Below are 24,230 nucleotides of genomic sequence, written 5' to 3' on the forward strand. Positions count from 1 at the left end.
TGGCATAATGCACTAAACTTGTAAGTACTGTAAATACTGTTTTATTTTATTAAATTATTGACAATAAAAAAAGTTGTTGAATGTGAATTCCCTAATGTATTTTCTATGACTATATAAAAATCGTTCACTGTGATTTTTTCTTCCAATTTTATGTTTTCATTGATCAAGTATTGTCTGAGGTTATAGAGTTACATCATGATGTATGTAGTCCTTTCCAGAATGTTGTTTGGTTGAAATTTGTTTTTCTGAATAAAAAGCAATTGGATTATGATGGTAATTACACTCAGTGTGATGGTATTATCATTTTGTTTTTCCAGTGGACAGTGAGACCTGGGGGGGGGGGGGGGGGGGGGCGTTTCATCAACGAGTTCGTCTGAGGTTTTCACCGACAAATTTGCTATCAGCCAGTCAGACGCACGGATTTCAGTAGCTTTTAACGGTTGTCAGTGTAAATCACTGACAAAAAGTTTCATGAAACGGTCCCCTGTAGTTAAGTTTGATTTTTGTTTTTTCATGCTTTGTGTGCTGCAAATAACCACTTTAATCACATTTGATGGCAGAATTATGTCTGTAAAGGTGAAATAATGGAAAATTAACTGCATTACATGTACTTGCTTGTGATATGTATTCAATGCAAAAATGAGCACATTAGTTTAATACAGTCTGATGCCCACTAACAAGATTAAAATAATTCCAAGCTTGGCATGTCCTTTTGTCCGGTACTTCCCCTCTACCCACTCCTTTTCAACTTCCATAATTATTCATATCGGAACATACGCCACTCTGCAAGAAAAGAAAGTAAATCTAAAAAAGTAGACTGTCTTAGGCATAGGCGTTTACATAAATCTTCACATTTATTGTCGTCAAAATGTACAGTTATCCAAGTAAAAACCAAAAAACAGCGCAGTATTTGGGAGTGACCAATACATTTACAGATTAACAGCAAAACCACTTGGATACTGCATACAAACACTTATCACAAAATTAAATATATATGAGTCTGTTTATCACATACATAGGAGAATTAAAAAAAGAAATTATCTACACACAATTGAACGCATTGTGAGGTTCCAATGTGTACTGTTCGGAGTATAGCAAATGATACTATAATTTACAATCCATATTGCAATAATTACAATGTAGTTTCATCCGAGAATCATGTTTCTGCCATTATTTATGCGAGCAAGCAAAATAGGCCGACTCTCCGTGCAACTGACAGAAAATATCCTATGCAATTTTCGCTCTTCTACCATATAATTATTGCATAGGTTACCACGGTATTCTTCATAACTTGGAGAGCACACTTGATACTTCACAAAATCACAGTTAATCACGAATCATTGTACCTCATCAATCTCGCTCCAAGCCAATATAATAGTAGTACTGACATAATCATCACTATATCCGCCTTCAAATGAAACTGGAACACGTCGGACAGATTTTGCAAAATGAAGCAAAAGAGTAAAGAAACTATACTACTTCCAACACGATCATAGTGGTCTTGACTTTACATGAAGCACAATTTTGTTTTTTGTAATGCTGCTCTGAAAATCAGACAGTGGGAAACCACTTCTAATCTTTGCATCTTACCATACACTTTGCATGTTTTGTCAAGCTCATCACATACCTGTACTACTTTCATTTCATAAGTATCAACTGTAAATCTATATTATTCTAAGCAGGAGGGGCCAAACAGAGTAAAAATGTGTGTATCTGAACGTGTGTGCTCGTGTTGGATTGAACAATTTAGTCAGTCAATTCGGTCAATTTAGTACAACTAATCAGCATTACCATTTTCTGCACTTAATTTTTCAGCTTTCAAGAAACAACTGTGCACCAGTGACCACTAGCTTTAAATATAGTAGTCCTCACTTGCAAATGTTCTAGGGTTCCAAACAGATAAAACATCTGTAAATTCATAAAACACAATGCTCATGTGAACACATCAAATCACTACAATTCACGGTCACAATGCAGCACAAACACAATCGATTTGACAGTTATATCTTCAGGTTACAGCAAAATTCTTAATCATTTGCTAAACAAAGACTGCATACATATACTTTGGTTTGTCCTGAATTAATCTGTTGCTGGATTTGTGCAAACTTTTGATGCATACTAAGATCTGTTTACCAACACCATCTCTAAGCAATATTTTGTGGCAGTTAAGTGGATTGTTGACAGAGCCACCACTTTTTCACATACCTAGTATTCAAAGGACAGACAGAAAGATAGATAGACAAATACATACATACAGTAGATAGATGGACAGAAAGATAAATAGACAGACAGATAGAATGATAGATAAACTTGATTGATGCACAGAACGAGAAATAGACATACAGGAGACAGAGATGGACAGAGAGAGATAGATATGCATGTAGACAGAAATAGCACAAGAAAGGGAGAGATAGACAGATATATAGATAGACAAAGAGACAGATAGATATATAGATAGACAGAAAGAGAGATAGAGATATAGAATATAATAGATGCAGAAATAGATATAAAAGGAGAGATAGAGTAAGAGAAAGAGACAGAGAGTCAGAAAGATATATAGTCAGATAGACAGAGATTGAGGGGAAAGGGCTTTCTATGCTTCAACAGATGCAGCCTAGCAGCAAAGGCAGTACTTTCTTTTCCAGTATTGGAGTACATGTACATTCTTAGGTACACAGTTGTAGAAGCAAAAAAAAAAAAAAAAACTACTTGTATGGAAAACTAGAGAGCTAACTAAAGAGCACTTGTAAATATGAAAGAGGCAAATTTGAGAGGGAAAAGGTGACACCACCAACATCGTATTTGGACAATCCATTTCCCTTTCATTTATTTGTTGGGGGTGTTTTGTTTTTGTGATGCTTCATTTTACCTCATGTCTAACGACCACCAAACTGAACTCCTTTTCATACATATTATACTCTAGTGGCCTGATTACCCAAGATTAGTCCCAAGCAGACCACAGAAATCCTGAAAATCCTATGAAATCATGAGAAATTAAACATAGTGCAATTGTCTCCCTAATCTCCACCCTGGGACTTATTGTGTCCTGGACATACAACATGTCCAAAATTATGGAAGTACTTAAATTAAAGAACATCAAATTAGCAGTAAACTCCTTAATAAGAATGTCGGGTTAATTGCAATGCAATTAAACAACTGAAGAGCTCTTAAATGAAATTGGGTAGGGACTTTACTCGGTTTGAAAAAAAAAAATGTTTCTTTCAACACACATACATACACACACACACACATACAAGCACATACACACACATTTTCACTTGGTGGTCCCACTTACACAAGTTCATGTAAGATGCATGCTATACATAGCTGCTTTGTAGGTTTAGTACCAACCTGTATCACACACAAGCTACAGCACAGACTCACTCCTCAAAAAGCGGCCTTCCTCTGCCGAAATTTGACAAGCTTGCACCAAATGCTTCTCTTGAATCGCATGCTAGTTGTGCTAACATATGGTGAGGGAGTTCATTGCAAGTTGAATTTTTATGACAAACATATATTCCTGGCATCCCTTCGTGGTCAGATAGCACACCGCGGATGGACTTCGTAGAAAAGATGCAAGCAAATAACTCCGACACAACATTAATGTAGCGAGGTTACACACAGAATAACGTGTCTCCTTTCATTGGAATGTCTTGCCACTTCTTTACATAAACCTGATAACCTCATCATACAAAATTGTATCTTCTACATGCTGTACATATAAATAGAGGAAAATACCAGACTGAGCTGTCAAAAATCAAGCATTCGTGGTCACCTGATTTCATCTTCTATTTTGTCTTTTTTTTAAAGATAGCCATATTTCAAGTAAATTCAATTAAACTGTCTAGTATGACCAAAAGAAGAAATACATGGTAATGTTGACGTCACAACCCACAGTACAATGGACAACAAATACATGTAAGTTAGCTGCTTGCTCAGCATCTAGTTGTGGGAAACTTATCAATTACATGCAACAATGCACAATCTTCATACTTAAGGCAATATAATGAATTTCAAAAAGATTAGCTGGATACACACGAACAAATTTTTCATTCACCTGTGTTGTGGAAGACAATATCAAAAATGGTACCAATTTGTTATCATTGTACAGTGAATATGCAACAAAATGGATATACTCAACGATGGTTTGACGATGTACGCATGGCAAATTTAGGATTTAACATGTCGCCACAATACAATGCTCTTTGGTCATTTGACAGTCTGCAATTTGGACAGAATTATCGTTTGTTGTTTTAATTAACCTAATCCTCAATCTAGACATGATTTCACCATGGTGTAATAGAAAGCTAGAGGGAGAGTACATTTTGTGAACCAGTATCCACTGTTCTGTCTACATATATTACAAGGATGAAACGTAATGCTGCTTATGGTCTCAAAACCAGTTGAACATGAAGAAAACAATTTGATTCAGAAGTGCCATTTAAAGCATATGAAACTTACGCAACGCTTGATTGAGAACTGGTGGACTGAGAATTACCAGTCGCATTACTTGTATCATGATTTGAACATAAATTACAAGGAGGGCACATCATTAGTGTTATCAAAAACTTAACATTCAACAATGCATACAATGCATACAATGTGGAGTGATGATATTCCAATAATGTACAATCCAATAAAACAATTCATGGCATTCTGATTGACAATGGTATATTTTGTACATGAAAAACAAACAAACACCAATTCATTTAGTTTGTTGATACAGATAGGTTTGTAGTGAAGGCATTCACTAGATTAAATAAACATAGTACATAGCATGTTTCAAAACAGAAATAGACATTCAAAAGTAATCCTCGTACATGAGCATAAAAGCTTAATGATACCCAAGAGATGTCTTGACCAACTTCAATATACACTTTGGAATCATATTTCCGCTCAGGACCAAAATAATGCTTGTCCACACAATGTGACAAAGGTGGCCAACACACACAGTATGAGACAACGTTAAATGCTGAAAAGGGGGCACATGCACAGGCTAAACCAAAAGTAAAAACCAAAAATTTCCATTTATCAAAAGATGACCCTTGCATGACCTCAGGAGCACCATCCTGTCTCGACAGCAGATCATATAAAACCATGAAAAACAAAAGAAAATGCTGATTTTCTCCCCTAAAATATATAATGTATATACCAAATAAATAAGATAGACCATCAGTTAACATAAAAATGTAGACGTCACTACACAACATATATCACCTGTGCTTCTTTGTGTACAATTACCTTTATTACTACTTAAAACAAAGTGGTACACGCAACTTAACTGTAAGTTGTAATATTTGAAATACTGATTGGACAATATACATGTTGAGATGGACAGAACAAGATTCCCGGTACAAAATCAAACATCATCATCGTCATCATCATCATCATCATCATCTAGAATATCTTTTGGCAATTTACAGTAAACACAAAAACAAAACTTTTTTGGAGGAGGTATTCTCTATGGATATATACTAATATCTGCGGTAAATACAACACTTCAATACAACCCGATTATCAGGTACAACACTGCGGGGAATTAGAGCACAGGAAATGCATTATACATCAAATTAATCTTCTCTCCTGTTCCATTCAAAATTGGAAAATTAATACAATACTAATTGAGGAATCTGGAGTATTAAGGAAACATTTTTGTGAATATTCCTTCTCTGTAGAGTTACCCAACAATAGAAAGGATATCCAATCATACATTCAGAAACAAAACAAAAAACAATGTGATGTGGATCAGACATACTGTACACTTATTTGCACAGCACAAGACATGGACAGTAGTACAAGTTACTTCTGTATCACTTCTGTGTCAAAAGGATGTAACTCCACAAGATATCTTCAGAGTCCATCTAGCTCGTCTCGCATTAATAGATGCATCACGATGCAAAGGTGAACATCAAACACAAGTCCTAAATGCTCTTCTCTGATTAGTCAAAGATACACTTATGTTTTCTTCATCAATTCCAAGATAAAACAGTACTTTGTGAACTTGCAATCGAATCCAGAGCTTATAACATCTAATGAGATGTGTTATGAAAAGAGTAATGTAATAGATGATGACAATGAAAAATAAAAGACAAAACTTAAGGCTGGATTTACTCATATCTTTATGAGAAATAAATATTATTGATTTTTTTTAAATGATAAAAATTGAAGGCCATTCAACCTGGATAGACGGGAATTACAGCAAATATTTGGAATAAACGAAGGCACAAGTTAAAATGATTGCAAGAATGTGAACCAAACATAATATTTCAAATCTTTATGTACAACGTATTGTGCTAGGATTCACTGTCATGCTTTCGCATCTGCCTTTGGCTATTACATAAAGCAAGTCTTTATCAAAACAAAATAATATCACACAGCTCAACAACAAAATTACAGAGTTAAACATGGAATAATAGCCAGAGTTAGGAGTTGTGAATGTCTAATACTAGATTAGTATTGTTTCCTGGTCATGTGGTTTTTCTTTCCCTAGCCATTTTTCTATGAAACCACATCACAGTGCAATATTCTAGAATAATGAGTTTAAGGACCGAGCATTCACACAAGAAAAGTTTTCCTGTCGTTATCAGGACAGTATCAAATACAATTCAAGGCATATTTTTTTAAGGTATGCCTTGAGATTGCTTTAGTCTGCACCTTGCATTGCACTGACTGTGAAACTCTTCTATGTGTAGGTGCAGAGTCTACAGAGAGTTAGGTTGAATCCAGAAACACAGGCACCGACTCCAGGATTCACACAGCGTACCTCTGCTGCTCTGATGGGGCGACGCAACAATACACATCCATGGTTCTAGAAAATCATGTCCTCTGAGTTGATGTAGGTATTGAGAAGGATGGTACTATCGTTTTTCATAAATTGATCTTAAAATATTTTAACATATAAATATCTATGAAAACCTGGATTGTTGGTTCAATTTCATTAACACAACTTTCAACAACTTTTGAGATGATTGAGTTGCTCAACTGCAAATGCAGTGAAATAATACATCTTTAATAAAGAAAGCACTCGCTAGATAAAGAAATTCTCCTTTACAATGTACATTGTACACATACACATCAGTACTGGATCAGTAACAAATATCACAATAAATATTGGCTCCATTTTAGTGTAAAAAAAAGAAGAAAAAAAAATCAACTATGACTAAAGATCTGAAATTGGTCTACAGGAAAGGAATGGTGTATACCTGTGCCTTCTTTCGATCTCATTATTAAATGCACATAGTATCACCAGCTGATCACAGTCTACACAAACTCTCAAACCTTTCGCTGTCTGCCGACCAAGTTCTCAGTACCAAAGCATCCTTCTTCTTTTTTTAGCATGATGGGAAAACATCCCTGCTGACAGACATCCCATTTAGGTGCCAACTCCTCCGAAGGGAAACCTCAGCTCCACGTATATGGCACGATTTTACATCAAGTAAATGATAATTATACTCTGAGCTCAGATTTAAATTCCCTGAAATGCTGGACGCAGTGTTTCACAATCACATTCTGCCATCTAATATCTGTTTGGGGAAATTTGCATCAAAGGGTGACAAGCAATCGTCTGGAAGGAATCTCTTACAGCGGCAACTTCATCTTGCACGTCTTTCACGCAAGCAACATCATTATCGCTGATAGTATTAGAACCAGCGGACGAGGTGACGTTACAAGACGGAGAACTGGATGTATTCTCCAGAACGGTTTGGTCTGGCCGGGTCTGTTTGTCCTTTGGGATTGACAATTTTAGCAAGAAATTCAAACCTTTTCCTCAAATCTATTCAATTTCTCCTCCAATTTTCTTGAAGTGCCCTCTTGGATGTGATATTGCACAGCACAAGAGTATAGTGCCAGCAAGATGCATTGCATGGATGAATTATGCTGTATAATGTATGCACGTCATGTTGGTGGTCATGTCTCCCAGACCACAGTCATTAACCCTCCAGCGACCAGTGTCCCATAATTCCATTGCTATCACACCTGACGGCCTTGCCGTTGGGTGTGGCAGGGGTTAATAGAATTTCACCATTCATCTTCAACCCATGCTTGCATGAAAAGCCATTGCTGATGGTCGACCTCCACTCCTGTCTTTCCGAGGTTAGTTTCTTTAAAGTGCACTGGGTGGGGTCCAGTGTATAAAGCGGTACCTGTGACACAGTCCTAGGCGTGTATTTCCAGTTTGGCACCCTTCCGTTTGATGACGGGTGCGGGGTTATGGAGAGAGGCATCCTGGGTGGTGATGGTGGCTTGAACCCGCGTCCCATTAAAGTCCAAGGGGAACCTGTATACAGGGATAAAGCAGGTTGTGGTATAAGTATAACATGCATCAGAAAACACTGCGGAGTTTTCATGTCCTTGCACACTATGCACACACTGAACACCAAACATACAGTGTTTGCACAAAGGATACACTGAATAATGACCATGAGTGATTTACATCATAAGCATTGCACATACACTGAATACACATTTCATGTACACTCACACTGAACTCCACAAACACCATTTACCACAATATAGAACAGGCAAACCCTCACACAATTCTTCAAAACATATTTTGCCAGATTTTCTCTTGATTATGCATCTGAACAGACGTACATGATGCCATGTTTTGTGGAGAAGAAGAAATCCTCTGCAGATTTGAAACAACATGGGCATTCTGCTTTGTGCTTGAATATTTACCTATCGGCCACTGTGACAGTAACGTCCTTGTTTGTTGCCGTTCTGATCGTCCGATGGAACTTGGTCACCATCTCAATGAGTTTTTCGCTCATGAACACATAATCTCCTTTCTTGGTATTCTCCTCTCCCTGGATTATGGAAAGCCACAACAACCAGAAAAAGATTTCAATATCACAATCATTTATCTACCCAAGTTATTTTTCTCACATTACAACAAACTTTGGTGAGATTCAATTTATAGTTATCTGAATATCAAAAATTTCAATGCATGGCTAAGTAAAAAATTGGCAACAATTACTTGACAAACAAATTTGTGAAGAACATTTGATGTCAATATGATTTTTTTGACAAAACATATCTCAGTTGTTCATTCATTATTCATTATATGTTGTATAAATCTGTGAAATGGCAAAACTTTGTATTTCCTTCAAGTTGACACTATAAATAAAACATGCAATTATATTCTTGTTGAAAACGTGCAATAGCTGCTGCATGTCTTTGACTCTTTGTAAGTAATTGCTCTGATTCCCGATAGGCCCACTAAATTTTGACAAAATTGCACTCTGTAGTATAGTGGTTTGAGGGCAATCTCATCACAAAAAGGGGATAAAAACACAGCGGGTAAACTCTGAAAAGCTGTCTGCTACCATAAACTTGAAAATTGTACTGAAATGAATGATTAATTATTCTACAAGAAAAGGTAGACTTTTATCCACATCAATCTATTGCAGCACTGTTTTATGATGACTATATCTACATAGGCTCAAAAAGTTAAAGGGATGGTACAGTTTTAGGTGAGATGGGGCTTCAGGTTTCAACTTTTTTTTAAATGATAATTATTGAGATGATGAGATAATTATATATACATATACGCATTTACATATAATACATATTACATATAATTCTAAGAGGAATTCAAAGTTTATTTGATGAAAATTGGTTTTGAAATGGCTGAAGATATCCAAAACAAAGCAATCCTAATATAACAGTGGGACCCACCTTTTATTTGAATTGCTTTGTTTTACTTTGTTTTCGGATATCTCAGCCATTTCAAAGCTGATTTCCATTAAGTGAACTTTGAATTCCTCTTAGAATTGTATGCTCTTCATCATTTCATAAAGTAGTTTCTAAGTATCTTGCAAAAAGTTAAAAGCTGAATCCTCACCTCAACCAATACCATACCATCCCTTTAAAATGATCATTGAGCTTGAGTAACAGTCCTTGAAACACCACACTTGTAAAAATACAGTAGACTACAGGGGCCGCGGAAGCGGGGGGGCTGGGGGGCTGTAGCCCCCCCACACTTTTGGATCGTGAAAAAAAAATCAAAGAAAAAAAAAGAAAGAAAGGGGAAAAATCGGGGGAAAATCACATTACCCGAATTTCTCACAAAAAGTGTGCTTCAGATCGCTTTATCTTGATTTCAAAAACACAAAAGCTCCGTCGATTGGGAGGGGGCATCCCCCTCCCACACCCTCCCCCTCTACCTCACTAGACTTTGTACATACACACAGATGATGCACACGCGGAATAAGAGCTAAATGCCGTGATTTTGCTATTTAGTATTAACACTTTCCTGAAAAAAAAGTAAATTGTTTCCATAAATATTTTTTTAGGGGGGGGGAGCTGGGGGAGCTAGAAAAAAAAAATCCAAGTATTGCACCAAAAGTTTGCACCAGATCGCTGAATTTCAGGTCTGAAAATGTAAAATCACCTTCGTGTAGGAGGAGAAATATCCCTTTTGTCACTCTCGTGAGCATGCCTTTTCTGTCCAGACAACGTTCATGAAATTAATTGTCACAATAAATTTGTACAAGCAGTTTATTCATATGCTACCACTTTATAGGCAAATTGTTCAATAATAATCCACACCAAAATATCCTGCTATACCTTAAACAAGTGGGGCTGTTTCAAGTCGATAAAAGACGGAAAACATGCATCAAATTGCACCATTTACAACATAAAAATGCAAAAAGTTCTCACCGTGGGAGGGGGAAGACACCCCCCCCCCCCCCCCCAAACTGAAAAACGTTCCATGGCCCCTGGACTATTCATTGCTGGTGTCCACTGAAGAGCCTCAATGGATGACAAAGCCATAGATACAATGTAGACTCTTTCACATATTGGCTGATCCTACTAGTAGCAGGCTCACCTTTGTGACATGGATGACCATTATGTAGTCACTGTACGGAGTGACCGTCATGCCTGAGATGGCTGCCAAAGGCACTCTGTTCTTCTGGGACAGCGACTTTTGATCCATCACCATGAACGATGCTGTCGTCAGGACGACCAGTTGTTGGGTGACCTGATGGGGGGAACACAGGGAGGACAAGGAAATGGTATGAATACACAGACAGAAGATAAAACAGGTCCATAGGCAACTGGGCTAGAGTTATTATGCTGGTTTTTCCCAATACTTACATTGTAGGTAGCTCATCTTGGTGCATTAAAGAGTGAGACTCTATTCATGTATATATTGTACAGTACATATGACAGGTACAGTACATATGTCATGTACATGAGCCAGTGTAAATGTATGTCATCTTTTGTCTTTCTTGTGAGGCTGCAAAAATATGGGAAAAATTATCACAAAAAGATATGTGCAATTATGATGGATGTTCATGTAATGCTGCAGGGCTGCCATGCATGGCAGACTAATAAATGCACTGATGCAAGCATAAAGAAATAAAAACAGAACACACACAATACAAAAAAAAAAATGTGAAGGTAAGAAACATTTGGTGAAATATGAAGAAACTGCACATTTTAAGCATGATGGTTCATACTTTGGAAAAATACACTTTATGTTCTACAGTCATAAATTTCCTATTCAGGATAAAGGGAAAAAAAGTGTACCACATAATACAATAACAAACTAGTAGGCAGCTCTTGAATGGCATATTTTCACAAAGGGGTATGAAGTATGCATCTATATTTGTGTGCATGCACTAGAAAAAGGGGTATATGAAGGTTAAACAGGTTGAGGCTATTCTACCTGTTTACGGGATATGGTGTTACCATGGGAGACCCACCTTGCCGTTGTTCCTGTTCACTTTGCTCATGATGTCTGCGAAGACGATGAACTGGTCGCTGGATTCCCCGTAGTTCTTCTTGTACTTGGCATTATTTCGCAGCAGGACGTAGTCACCCTTGTATGGCACAGGAACGCTGTAAATGTCAAGTGTACATGACACAGTGGGGATGAGGTTTGGGGGAGGGGGGAGGGGTAACAAAGTGAGGGGTTGCCACATTGTATGAGTGTGGAAAATCTACAATCCCCCCCCCCCCCCCAGTACTAAATTTGATTTAGTCAACAGTTTATACACAGATTAGTTTAAACAGGACTGTATGAAAATATCACCATGCTTTGATTGTGCACACGTATACATGTTGTTCGTATATAGCCATGCAGTGTCTTTTAACCCTATTCTAATTGGGGGGGGGGTCAAATTGACCCCCTCGACGTTTCGCGCCACGATTTCACAACGCGCAAAGATTTTGTTGCGTCGTTTCACAACTTTTTTTGTTGAAGTCTCTCGCATATTTTGAGATCAAATTTGCGACATCTGGGTACACCGTTCTGAAGTTACGTAATGTTTTACATATGCATGTCAACCCGAAAACAGCTCAAATTCATGATATTGTGTGCATATCCAATGCAAATTGTGTTTTTTGGTTGAATTGATATAAATTAGATTATTTCAACTTTTAACTGTTGAAATTAATCAATTCTAGTGTAGATAAGCCTGAAAAAGTGCCTGCAACAGATTTTGGCAAAGAAGCAATAGAAAACAAAAGGTCGAAAAAACAATAAAATACATAAGAAATTAACAAAACAATACAAAACAAAAGAACTTGATTTTGATTGTGCTATTTTTGTACACGAAAATTGTTTGATGTGTCTTGAGGAATTCTGACACAATAATTTAGCTATCCTTCAGTCTTTTTAATGGAGTTATAGGTAAAAATATGATTTCTTGCACAAATTTACATAATTAATTTCTTAAAAATAAAAAGGCAATATTTTTCTATTGTATGACCATGTAATCTTGTACTTGACATCCAGCTCTATCTTTAGGCAAAATTTCGCGGCGATCGCGTGATCGGCGGCCGAGATCTGAAGGGGGGGGTCAAATTGACCTCCCCCCGCCCCCCAGTAAAAACTTGGTCTCAAATAGCCCAGTTAAAACAGGGTTCTTAATACTGTAAACGTCAATATTTTCGCGTGATTAATTTTTCGCGCTGAGCGGCTCGAAAACGTATTCGCGGGTTCTTAAATTCGCGCTCCGCAGCAGGTTACTTTACTGTAGTACACATTCACTGCTTTCATCCAAAGCCTCTGCTATATAGCTTGCTATGCCAGCGTACGACAAGCGACGTAGCGAGCGGCTCGACTGCGAGTACAAGCACTCAAATACGTAGTACAGCTGTGACTGTAGTACCGTAGTCACAGGGGAATGTAGCATCGGCGCGTGCGGTGCACACATGCATGCTACAGTACACAGCAATCTATCGTCTCTTCGCACAGTACTAGTAGCGTAAACATGCCTGTACATTGTACTACGTAGCAGTATCATCGATGAAGCGCACACAATTCATCCCGTTCAAAATGTGCATAGAAAATTGTGAAGATATATTCGCGCGTTTTTGAATTCGCGCTAGCCGAACGTAGCGCGAAATCCGCGAAAATTAATGTACCGCGAAAATTTCCACGTTTACAGTACACTCAGTATGGCAGTTTCTGTTCAAGACAGTACTCCAGGACTTCATTTCATCAAAGATTTTTAGGATTGCAGTTAAGGCTGGAATGGCAACTTCTTCTTGTAGCTGAACCATGATATAAAACAGTTTTATTTTTCTATCATCCATCCTCACAACTTCAATGAGCAATGACACTACACTAGATTTATGGAGAGGAAGGACTATAATGACACAGATTCTAACTTTGTAAACAACACTGCGGTATTCTGAGGGTTGCAAAGCCATGAATTTGGTGAAAAGACAGCATTACTGATTATCATTCAATAGACACTTGCAGTTATACAATTTTAGAAAAGACAGTATTTTCCATGAAACCTGCAGTCCTTTTGGCAAAAAAAAAACAACAACAGATAGTATAACATAAAAATAAAAAAATAGTTTGCATCTCAGCTATGACCTGACATCAAATATTCTGAACAAAAAACAACAACAAGAACAAACTGAAATGAATGGCTAGACTAGATCAAATGACACACCTCTTGGGGTAGAGGGCTTTCTTGTCCTTGAAGAGGATGCTAGCGGTCACCTTCTCCCCGAGCCGGACGCGGGTGGCCTCGTCAAACTTCTTGCGGTACTGCTGGGCCCGCCACATGACAAAGATCTCCTTCAAGTGCTTGTGGGCGGCGGTGTGGAGGGGTGAGCAGGGGGGCCAGGAAGGGTCCAGCGGGGACATGGATGGCAGGTGTTGCTTTAACCTCTCTAGGTATCGCGCGTGCTGGGGGGGGGGGGGGTTAAGAGGATGGGAGGAGGAGGGGGGAGGGGGTAATTTGGAGAGGAGAGAAGGATTAGGCATGAAAATAAATTGTCACAGTTTCTGAGTCAGGTCTTTGATGACACATGCACTTACTGCAAAAGCTGTTATTTTCGCAAATGAGGAGGTCACAGACATTTTCATGAGATGTTGTTTTCACAATTTTGACTTTGAGGCTATTGTAAGTGCACCAATGCCTGTCCATTCAACATATGTTCATGTGCTGTTAAATTTGCGGCCCAACCATGATTTGCAAAATTCGTTAAGATTAAACCCTAATGAAAATAGCAGCTTTTACAGTATTAACAATCTAGAGATCCGGAGATCTTTAGCACCACAGGTTACTACACTTGTAAAACTGGACGTATGCCTAAAGTCAGAGGGTATGCTTTTATGAGGGGCATGTTAGCATTGATTTTGAATTGCAAAATGATTTTAAAAGAGTGTGTTCATGCTAGCAATTATAGATAAATTATTGATGGAAGAAAACAGATTTGCTCTAAGTAGGCTTATGACAAGCTACCCATCAACTATAAGACTTTAATGTATAAACATTGACATAGTCATGAGGATTTGGGTACTTACGATACACTTTGTGAGGAATGCTACCATCTTTGGCCCAGCGTTGGCCCTGAAGTGCTTCCTGAACTCCTTGCGCACCTGTTACAAATATAAAAATACCAAAAGTGAAAAGAGACTACAATTTTGATGATTACCAATTCACAAAAAAACAACAACAGCAAACCAAAAAAAAAAAAAAAACCCTCAGACTGCATCTTGAGACTGACATTGTCCACTATAAATTCTGTGAAGTAGAAAATCTTGGGTAATGCTGGCAGGGATTTGAACTCACAACCTCACGGGTGAAGTCTCTTATACAACAAATGAGGACACATCAATCCTTACTACTCTGCATCCATCATCTCAAAGGAGAGAAAAAGAGAAATCTAACCATTTATCTGTCTCTCTAAATGTATGTAGGTATAGAAAGGCAGATAGCAGGCAGACAGAACAACACACACAAATAGATAGGCAGACAGATATATAATATAGATGAATACACAGATAAATACATATACAGAAAAAATATTAATAGATTAAAAAAATAGATAGATACATATAATTATAAAAATATATAGATATATAGATAGATAGATAGATAGATAGATAGATAGATAGATAGATAGATAGATAGATAGATAGATAGATAGATAGATAGATAGATGGATAGATAGATAGATAGTCTAGATAGATAGATAGATAGATAGATAGATAGATAGATAGATAGATAGATAGATAGATAGATAGATATATATATAGATAGGTAGATAGGTAGATAGGTGAGAGATAGACTATACATCCACCAACATTCTATTTCTTACCTTCCATCCTTGGAAGAATTTGTGGATGATGCCAGCAGCCCACACACACTGGGCGTGGTACTTTCTCCTCTTGAATTCCTGCCTGGCCTGGTGACCGTGGAAGTGAGCTGCGATGGTGGTACATGCCCTCCTCTTCTTCTTGTAGAGGGTCCTCTCCTACACAGATGAGATGAAAAGATAGAGAAGTCTGTTTATGATCTTAACCCATTGGAGACTAGTCCAGAGTATACTCGGGCAGGCGTCTATAGGAAATGCATGTTATAGCAAAATCAGTCCATCCTCAACGGGTTGAAGACCTTGCAGCATGGGAATACATGCTATGGGAAGAAGGCTGGCCAGACTTGGATATATGTTCAGGAATTCTCATAACAAACTGTGTACAGCTTCATCACTGATCTCTATGTAAGTACATAAGCAGCCAAACAGTCTAAACTGAAGTCGTACATTACCGGTGACCATAAGCTTTGATGCATATATTTGCTATCAGGTAATTCCATTCTAGCATGCCTGTGCTAGTTGTAGCAGCAAATGAAGATCAATTAAAGGGATGCAGTCCTCACGAAATTTAAAAAAATATGTTGTTGTTGGTACCTCCAATGAACTACTTTCATCAAAAACAAACTTTCAAATCACCAAATAAGCTCGTACATTTCGGTTAAAAAAGTGCGACTCTGCAAATGAGCAAGTCTTGGCGGAGAGTCATACGTCATCGATGCACATCTCTTTCCAGCGGTGTTCTGCTCGTCATCCCTAGTTATTCATAAATACATGTTTTCTATTTATTTTTATATTAATTGTATATATAAATAAGCTTGAAATATTTTGTTCGAAATAATAAAACCACATATTGTCACATTTTATGAAAAAACCAGATATGATCATTTTGAACACTTAAATTGGTTTTCTGAGGCACGGCTGTCAACTTGAGAGTAGGGCATCAATGACGTTGCACCTTTTGGCAGGCTCTTACACGATCATTTGCAGGAATTATTTTTTTAAAATCGCGTACGGAGACAATTTTTGATGTCCGCGCGTATAAATTGGTGAAAGGTTATATTTTTTACTCTTCTTAATTATCAGTACAGTGAAAATCTCAGGACTGCTTCCCTTTAAATCCAGTCAACCTTATCTCCCCATGCTACCAAGTCTTCAATATAGAAAAACAAAACAAAAAAAAAACCACTCCATGAATGACTACAAGTTGTGCTAACAACTGCAGTGCCCTTCACTGAATACGAACCCCTAGCTAGTATATGACAGTCAGATTGGAGAATAGACCGACTCACCCTGAAACCGCGGAACTGAGAAGCGATCAAGATGGCGCTCTTCTTCATGTTCTTGTAGACCGTCCTGGCGTGCCACGCCCGATACATCGTCTGCACCATTATGGCCAGTTGGTGCATGTGCTGTTTTCTCCGCTCCTCCATGTCAAAGAGCTAGGAAGGATATTTCAGAAAGCAGTCAGACTTATCACGTGGTGGGAAAAGAAATCACAGAACACAGTCACAAAGATTTTGTTTTTTCCTAAACTTTCGTCACTTCAACCATATTTAAGCTTTGCAAGCAACAGTGTTGAATGAATGAAATAACAGCTTTTACAGTAGTCTGTACAACTGTCCTATCTGAAGTGACTGAGTCATGAGAATGCAGAGTTGTTTGTTATCTAATTAAAAGTCATATCAATTTTACACATACAAGACAACTACCTCTTGCCTGAAGAGATCTCTCACGAAGACATTCAAGTTTTAAATACATCTTTAAACAGAAAGAATGCTCTTGACAACCTATAATCACCCCCCAGACATTTCAGGCTACAAAGGAATACATGTATGGTTATCAGTTGCATTCACATATAAAATCATATTCTGGCAGCACATAGTGACTTTTCATTTATTATCATCATTCTCTTTTCTATTTTCCTGTGTTCTAGTTCTGTGTTTCTAGTTTCCTGTGACCCATTCCCACTGCTTGAAACCAATTGATTATGGACTCACTGTTCGTGGGTTGCGTATGAAAATCTTGTTCCTGCCGAAGGCGATCTCGTCCTCCTTGATGTGGAGGTGCTTGATGATCTCCTGTGTGCCCTCCTGAGGGTCACCCTTCCAGTTTGGCCACGTCTTGGGGCACAGCATCTTGTAGCGGACCAGGAAGAGCTCGTACGGCTGCCGGAAGGCGAAGCCTGCCCTCCTCACCCGAACGTTCTCCAACAACCTGTCGGGACGATACACCCGTCGACAGACCAACGTGAAATCATGAACATGCTACAGCCAAGCGGTAAAGATCTCTGGGCTTAAGACTGTAATGGGGAGTTCAAAACCTGGCTAATATCTCAGAATCCATTTCATTTTATGTCTTTCTTTCTTTTTTTTGGGGGGGGGCATTTGAGAGATAGATAGGGAGCCTATCTACAGATATACATATGTTAAGGCACTGCTATGTAACAGCAAGAGAGGAATGATCCCAAAGACATGGTAACAATGTGAATGTCCTGACATAGCATATCTCAGAACTGGGCAACTACTGGAAGAGTATTTTCAGCAGTTTTAGCACTTACTGAAAAAGATTATATGACTTATATTTATATACATCAATATACCACAATCATATAACTTCTGTACAATGGTACAAATTTTTCCAATTCCAACATACAACTGTACTACACTTTATATCTAGGGATAAATGTATGTAATGACACAGTCAAATGTACTTGTTTCAGGGGGTCATATTTGCTGAACCAATATATTTAGATTTTGTGATTCAGTCAACACATGCTACACCAAAATTTTCTTACACCAAGTAAAGATGAAACACCTTCTCAGAATGTAGTGTATCTCCTTTACACTCAGAATGATTGACACTCACCCAAGATATCTCACTTGGTGTTGAACAATGGCATCATTGAACAGGCCCTTCTTCTTGAAGTCATTTGGCTGTGGGAGATAAGAGTAAACATATAAACAAATCAATCAAAACATATAACACTTCACAGTGTACTTCACATGGCACATGACCAAAGAAAATGAAACTATTTTCAAGTGAGCTGACAAGCCCTCAAACCTGTCGAGGCTTTCTCTGCAGTTTTAAAGAAGACTGACATCAACTGGGAGAACATTTCACAAAAAAACTAGAATGCAGAACTAGTTTCCATCCAATTTTGTATTTATCAATTATGCATTCATTTTTATGGTTTTCTCACTTCTTGGCAATGAAAAACAGTGATGTACATTATACCGGTAATCAAGATCCTAACTTGTATGAATATTACTACAGTCAGTAGAATCATTCATCAAGTAACTGTAGCAGCCTATTGTTCAAGTACAAGAATAACAGCTTTAATTGTTTACATTTTTCCTCCAGCTTTGAAAGATCCACAGGATACCAAATTTCAAATTAAAATCAGAAGTTTCTTTCTCTACAGCTGACCATCATTACAGGTCCCAGGTGGCTTCCTTAAAGCTTCAAATTGCTATAAATTACTACAATTTTAAGAAACCTTTTCGGCTTTCATGTAAGCAAATAGTATTTGTGGAATGGCCAAGTTTCAAATAATCTTCATATAAATCTACACATCTGTGAATGTCAATTCATGCACCTGAGAATAATTCCAATGGCTTGTATTTCTTGACAATTAAAGAAAACCTTCTTCATCATGCTTGTTGAAAATCTTTGAGGACGATTGATTCATGACAGAGATCTACGCAAAGTCTGATACTTCTGAAATTCTTACCTTAATGCACCTGATGTAGTTTGGATGTTTACATAGCAGATTCTTCATCAGCTCACTCACAGATGACTGAAATGAAGAAAAAAAATGGTGAATATCCAACAACAACAACAAAGTTTCAGTTTCATTTTGAGATCATAATCCCATGGCATCATGCTTCATTATGTAGACCACAAAAAAAAAAAATTATCTATGATAACAAAGACTTCTCATTTCCTTAATGACTACACATTTCCTTTTCCGGCTGGTGACTGTTCAATATTTTCCACCCAAACTCAAACAGACTAAAAAGCAATTATACAACAACACTCAAAAAGACTCTAAACAAATGATTTTTTATGTGTAATAGGAGTAGCTGCATTGTGATCCCCCTTTTTTTCCCGTCTTCACTCAGAGATTTTCATTCTGTATGATCTTCTAACCCATGAAAAAAAGGCCAACAAGTGACACATTCAAATTCAATACAACCTTCACAACTAATCATGCAATCCAACTGTCTAGTGCCTCATCAAATAACTATCAAAAAGCAAGTTTCCTTCCCATTACCATTTTATCATCATCATCATCTCCACCACCATCACCACCAGCAGAATCAGAATCATCATCAATGTCATCACTATCACCACCATAACTGGCAATATCATATCCATCATCATTATCACCATCATCACCATCAAAATCAACATCATCAGCATCAACATCATCTCTATCATCATTACCACCATCACCATCACCATCACCATCACCATCACCATCACCATCACCATCACCATCACCATTATCACTGCCATTATTATTTCCACCATCATTACCAGCCAGCATCAATACCATCACCATCATCATCAGCATCAACCTTATCATCTTTATCATCATCAATATCCTCATCATCATCATCATCTACACCATCCATCATTACCACGCCACCATTCCACATATTTTTTCATATCAACTGTGATGTCTGCAACGGATGACAACTACACAAAGAGAGACCCCAACCCCTTCGCGCACCCCATTCCCATGCCACCAGGTGATCAAATCATCTTGAGTCACTTCCATGAGATGGTTGAGCCAAAGGAGCATTCAACTTAGTGAAGAGACCTCTTAATAGACAAAGGCCACAAGTTTTGACAGTCCAAACAAACTTTCTCTCACCTTGAACTGGCTACCGGCGGTGGGTGGCCGCTTCTTGGACATGAACTTGGGGTCTCCCTCGGGAAACAATTCGGGGAGGAGAATGTGCTTGCATTTGAACATAAGCTGTGAGAGGTCGTGGAAGAGGAGGTCGTTGTTCCTGTCAATGAACCCCTCCACATCATATGTCACCTGTGGGCAAAGAAATGCACATCACATATAAAGTATACAGTTTTAACATTGATACAATTACTGACGCTGATGCTGTAGCATCCTATCAACCTGTTGAGGATGAGTCCCGTGTATACTCGGGCATGTGAATGTGTGTTGTAGCAAAATCAAAGCGTCCTCAATCTGTCAAGTACTTTAATTGACAGATTCCTCTTTTGAATGGCATTCTTTACATTTACTATGATAAAGGATGACTTTAGGTCTCCTTGTTGAGCTTTGAAGATGTTTTAATTCAGACACAGAAATTGAAACCTGATTTTAAAACTACTTTAAATCAATCACAAATCTGCCTACGAGAGACAACTCCAAGACAATGTACCGCAAGCAAAGGGAGCAAGAATTGGATGTAGCACTTGTTGGCTACTTTTAGTTTTAATAGCCATGATTGACACAGATTAACTTTTACTTTTCAGCTGAATAGAGACATCAATTGGACAGAATGATCATCTGCGACATTGGCTAAGCATGAAGTCATCTTCTTCAGCGATGTCGTAAGATGTTGACGGGGAAAAAAATCAGTCTGCATGGAGACAATGAATCACATGCTATGAAATGCTCCCTTTGGTTTAAAAAAACAGGAAATGATGACACATACACAATGACTCTCGAGTCGCGAATTTGAAAAGTTCACTCACGGCGCCAGCGTAGTGCTGTAACCTGAAGCTGTTGTGGTCGATACTCTTGTCCGACTTGAGCTTGCCGCGGCTCTCATAGTGCGGGTGGTCGACGATGTACTTGACCGTGTTCATCTTGTTGAGGAAGGTCTCATCGGAGACGGTGCCCGGCCTGAGGCACTCTTCGTCCAGCATGGCCAGAATTCCTGCATTGCTCTGGGAGGGACATAAAAAGAAGTAAGAAAAAAAGATAAAAGAACAACATCAAAGTCATGCCATCTTTCCTCTTGCAGTGCCTCCTTTCTGGACATGGAGGCTTCCCTCGCTTGGCACTAAGAAGTGAAGTATGCTACATCATAAACAGCAGAGATGAGGGGATGAAGATTGCTGTTTAGATTAATCTATTAAAAAAAAAAAACATACATTTCTTGACAACCATTCTTTTTTTTTTCTGAGTTGCTCCATTCATTACATTGAGGAGAAGAGCACAAGGATAACATTTGTGTGATTTTGCTATTGAGATACTTGAGTGTGTTTGGGTTGAAAACATTGACTTTCGATGTTTATCACGAAAATGGGAGTGAATTCACCTTGGGGGCTTGATATGAGTGATGGGATGGGCAAAAAATGTCCATGACAGAAGGCAGTGGAGGTCATTTATAAGCATACAGCAGCAATGACCTCACAATCATGAGTGAGATGCTCTTGAAGAATGGGAGGGGGAGGTTTATCATGAACTTTCACTCCTCCTACACATACATTGTGGGAGGTTAATTGAGTCATCTGTATTTAAAGTTAACTTAGCATCCTACAATAGAAATCAGATATCAGCTCCCTGGCAGATTCTATGAGAATATCGCTGATGTTCTTATAAAATTTTCTCTTTCCCTTTCTGTCTCGTTCTTTCTTTCTTTCTTTCTTTCTTTTTTCTCTTTCTCTCTCTCAGTTCCATTGTTATGAGATCTTACTTGTTGCCTGACAGAAGACTTTTAAAGGGATGGTATAGTTTTGGTTGAGATGTGGCTTCAGGTTTCCAACTTTTTTTGTAAGATAATGATAAACTTCTTATGAATTATGAAAAAGCATATAATTCTAGGAGGACTACAAAGTTAATTTGAGGGAAATTGGTTTAGAAATGGCTGAGATATCCAAAACAAAGAGGTCCTAATAAAAGGTGAGACCCACCTTTTATAAGGATCACTTTGTTTTACTTTGTTTATGGATATCACCGCCATTTCAATACTTCATCAAATAAACTTTGAAATCCTCTTGAAATTGTATGCTCTTTAATATTTCATAAGTGGTTTCTAATTATTTTGCAAAGACTTAAAATCTGAATTTCCCCATCTCAACCAAAACCATACCATCCCTTTAAAGTTTGTGTGTCCCTATTGCAACCCTGAAAATCAGATTCCCTTCATAACCTGGTATATTGTCAAGGTAGGTAAGTTAGATAGTTAGATCTTTCCTCAGAACAATTAAACTGGAAACTTCAATATGATAGAGGGGGAAACGATATCATAGATTTGCAGTGAACTTACTCCAGCCCTGAAAATATTCTGAGCATTCCTCCAAAAATAGAAAAGGGGAGTGTACTCCCAAATGGCATGGGGTTTGTTTTTAATCTAAAAAAAAAAAATGTCTTATGTGTATTACCGTAAATTTCATACACAATGTTGGGAGACATTATTCTTGGACCATGCAAAATTGTGTGATATTTACAAAAGGGATACATGACCTTTAACATACCTGTAAACTGCAAAACGTTTTTGTCCTATGATCATAAAAATACATTCATCATCTACTTCCTTCTGCATTTTCCAAATAGATCAAGTAGATTCCTCTTGCCAAAAACATAGAGCTGGTTGCCAAATCATATAATATTTTGTCCACACAACAGGAAAATGTCTCTCCTAACCCCCCCCCCCCCCCCATCCCAAGAACATAAATGTAGTGTTTACTATATAAACATGTGAGCCATATAGATCCGTAGCAACACAATTTTCTTTTAAATGTTACAAGTTAATCAATATTAAAAATGAGATTAGAAGAAACAATTTCATCCACGTTGCAATCAACCTGTTGAAGACTTAGTCCCGAGTATACTCGGGTAGGTGTCTATGGGAAATGCGAGTTATAGCAAAATCAGCTCGTCCTTAATGAGTTAAAGCACTTCAGCAGAGCACTGTCTGCGGCAACAGCAGGCTCTCCTGCTACTGTTTACCTTCAGTTCAATGTGCAATAGGGAAGGAAAACAAAGAGAGCGCCCAAATGGATTGCCAATAACGTGAACTTTGACACCGCTATTACTATTATCATTACTTATTGATATCACTCGACAGTCATCAGCCAAATTGACAGGCACTATTTTAGAAATATTTGATGATGCATACTTGATCATGAATGAGCATCGTTATATCAGATTGTAAATTGGCTCACTTTGGAATGGAAAAGAAACCAGATTCAGAAAGAACATAAACAAACAGGGAACTGATGTATTCTATTACAATGTTTTGTTGTTTTCAATTAAGCGACTTGCAGTTGGCAGAATGTCAAACCACCTTAAGGGAAGCATATGAGAAGACACTGTCGGATGAGGAATTGTTAAAGGGAAACACACTTCGTGTTCAAGTTCATCTTATCTAAGTCAAACCAATGTAACAGTAAATTGAAATTTCACTCGGACCCAAAATAAGACAAGAGAGCCTCAAACAAGAAAACATGCGAAAATTTCATGTGTCAAAAACTCTATTTTTTGTCCAATTGTAATGAAACATTTGCCGTAGTGTGTTTGATTTCATCATATCTGTCTAAAGCAGGAGGAACACAGTGGGGAGTTCCAATTTCACTGTCAGTGTGACGTTGCGTGAGGTGTTTTGATACTCTACAGATAACTGACATGGCATTTCATTTGGACAAATGTAATTAGCCTCTTAATTAATCTGATTAAGGGTGTG

At 37.9% G+C, this 24,230-nt stretch overlaps 1 protein-coding gene across 1 annotated transcript in view; it reads right to left on the bottom strand.

Annotated features, from left to right (window-relative positions):
- Nucleotides 1-2,801: 2,801 nt before the first annotated feature.
- The window catches only part of LOC139710852 (unconventional myosin-Ia-like), a 96,999-nt gene continuing 75,570 nt past the window's right edge, over nucleotides 2,802-24,230 (bottom strand). The window contains exons 14-26 of the mRNA XM_071622774.1: nucleotides 21,295-21,489; nucleotides 20,450-20,620; nucleotides 19,301-19,366; nucleotides 18,436-18,503; nucleotides 17,568-17,784; nucleotides 16,860-17,009; nucleotides 15,574-15,729; nucleotides 14,777-14,851; nucleotides 13,917-14,155; nucleotides 11,712-11,847; nucleotides 10,832-10,984; nucleotides 8,680-8,807; nucleotides 2,802-8,278 (exon numbers count right to left, since the gene is read on the bottom strand). Coding sequence (XP_071478875.1) covers nucleotides 8,158-8,278; nucleotides 8,680-8,807; nucleotides 10,832-10,984; nucleotides 11,712-11,847; nucleotides 13,917-14,155; nucleotides 14,777-14,851; nucleotides 15,574-15,729; nucleotides 16,860-17,009; nucleotides 17,568-17,784; nucleotides 18,436-18,503; nucleotides 19,301-19,366; nucleotides 20,450-20,620; nucleotides 21,295-21,489 — 1,875 coding nt within the window. The 3' untranslated portion in view covers nucleotides 2,802-8,157. The remainder of the gene's footprint in view (nucleotides 8,279-8,679; nucleotides 8,808-10,831; nucleotides 10,985-11,711; nucleotides 11,848-13,916; nucleotides 14,156-14,776; nucleotides 14,852-15,573; nucleotides 15,730-16,859; nucleotides 17,010-17,567; nucleotides 17,785-18,435; nucleotides 18,504-19,300; nucleotides 19,367-20,449; nucleotides 20,621-21,294; nucleotides 21,490-24,230) is intronic.

Source organism: Diadema antillarum, unplaced genomic scaffold (genome assembly GCF_040938485.1).
Source record: "Diadema antillarum isolate AM-2024a unplaced genomic scaffold, OU_Dant_1.0 seq00001580_RagTag, whole genome shotgun sequence".
NCBI lineage: Eukaryota > Metazoa > Echinodermata > Echinoidea > Diadematoida > Diadematidae > Diadema > Diadema antillarum.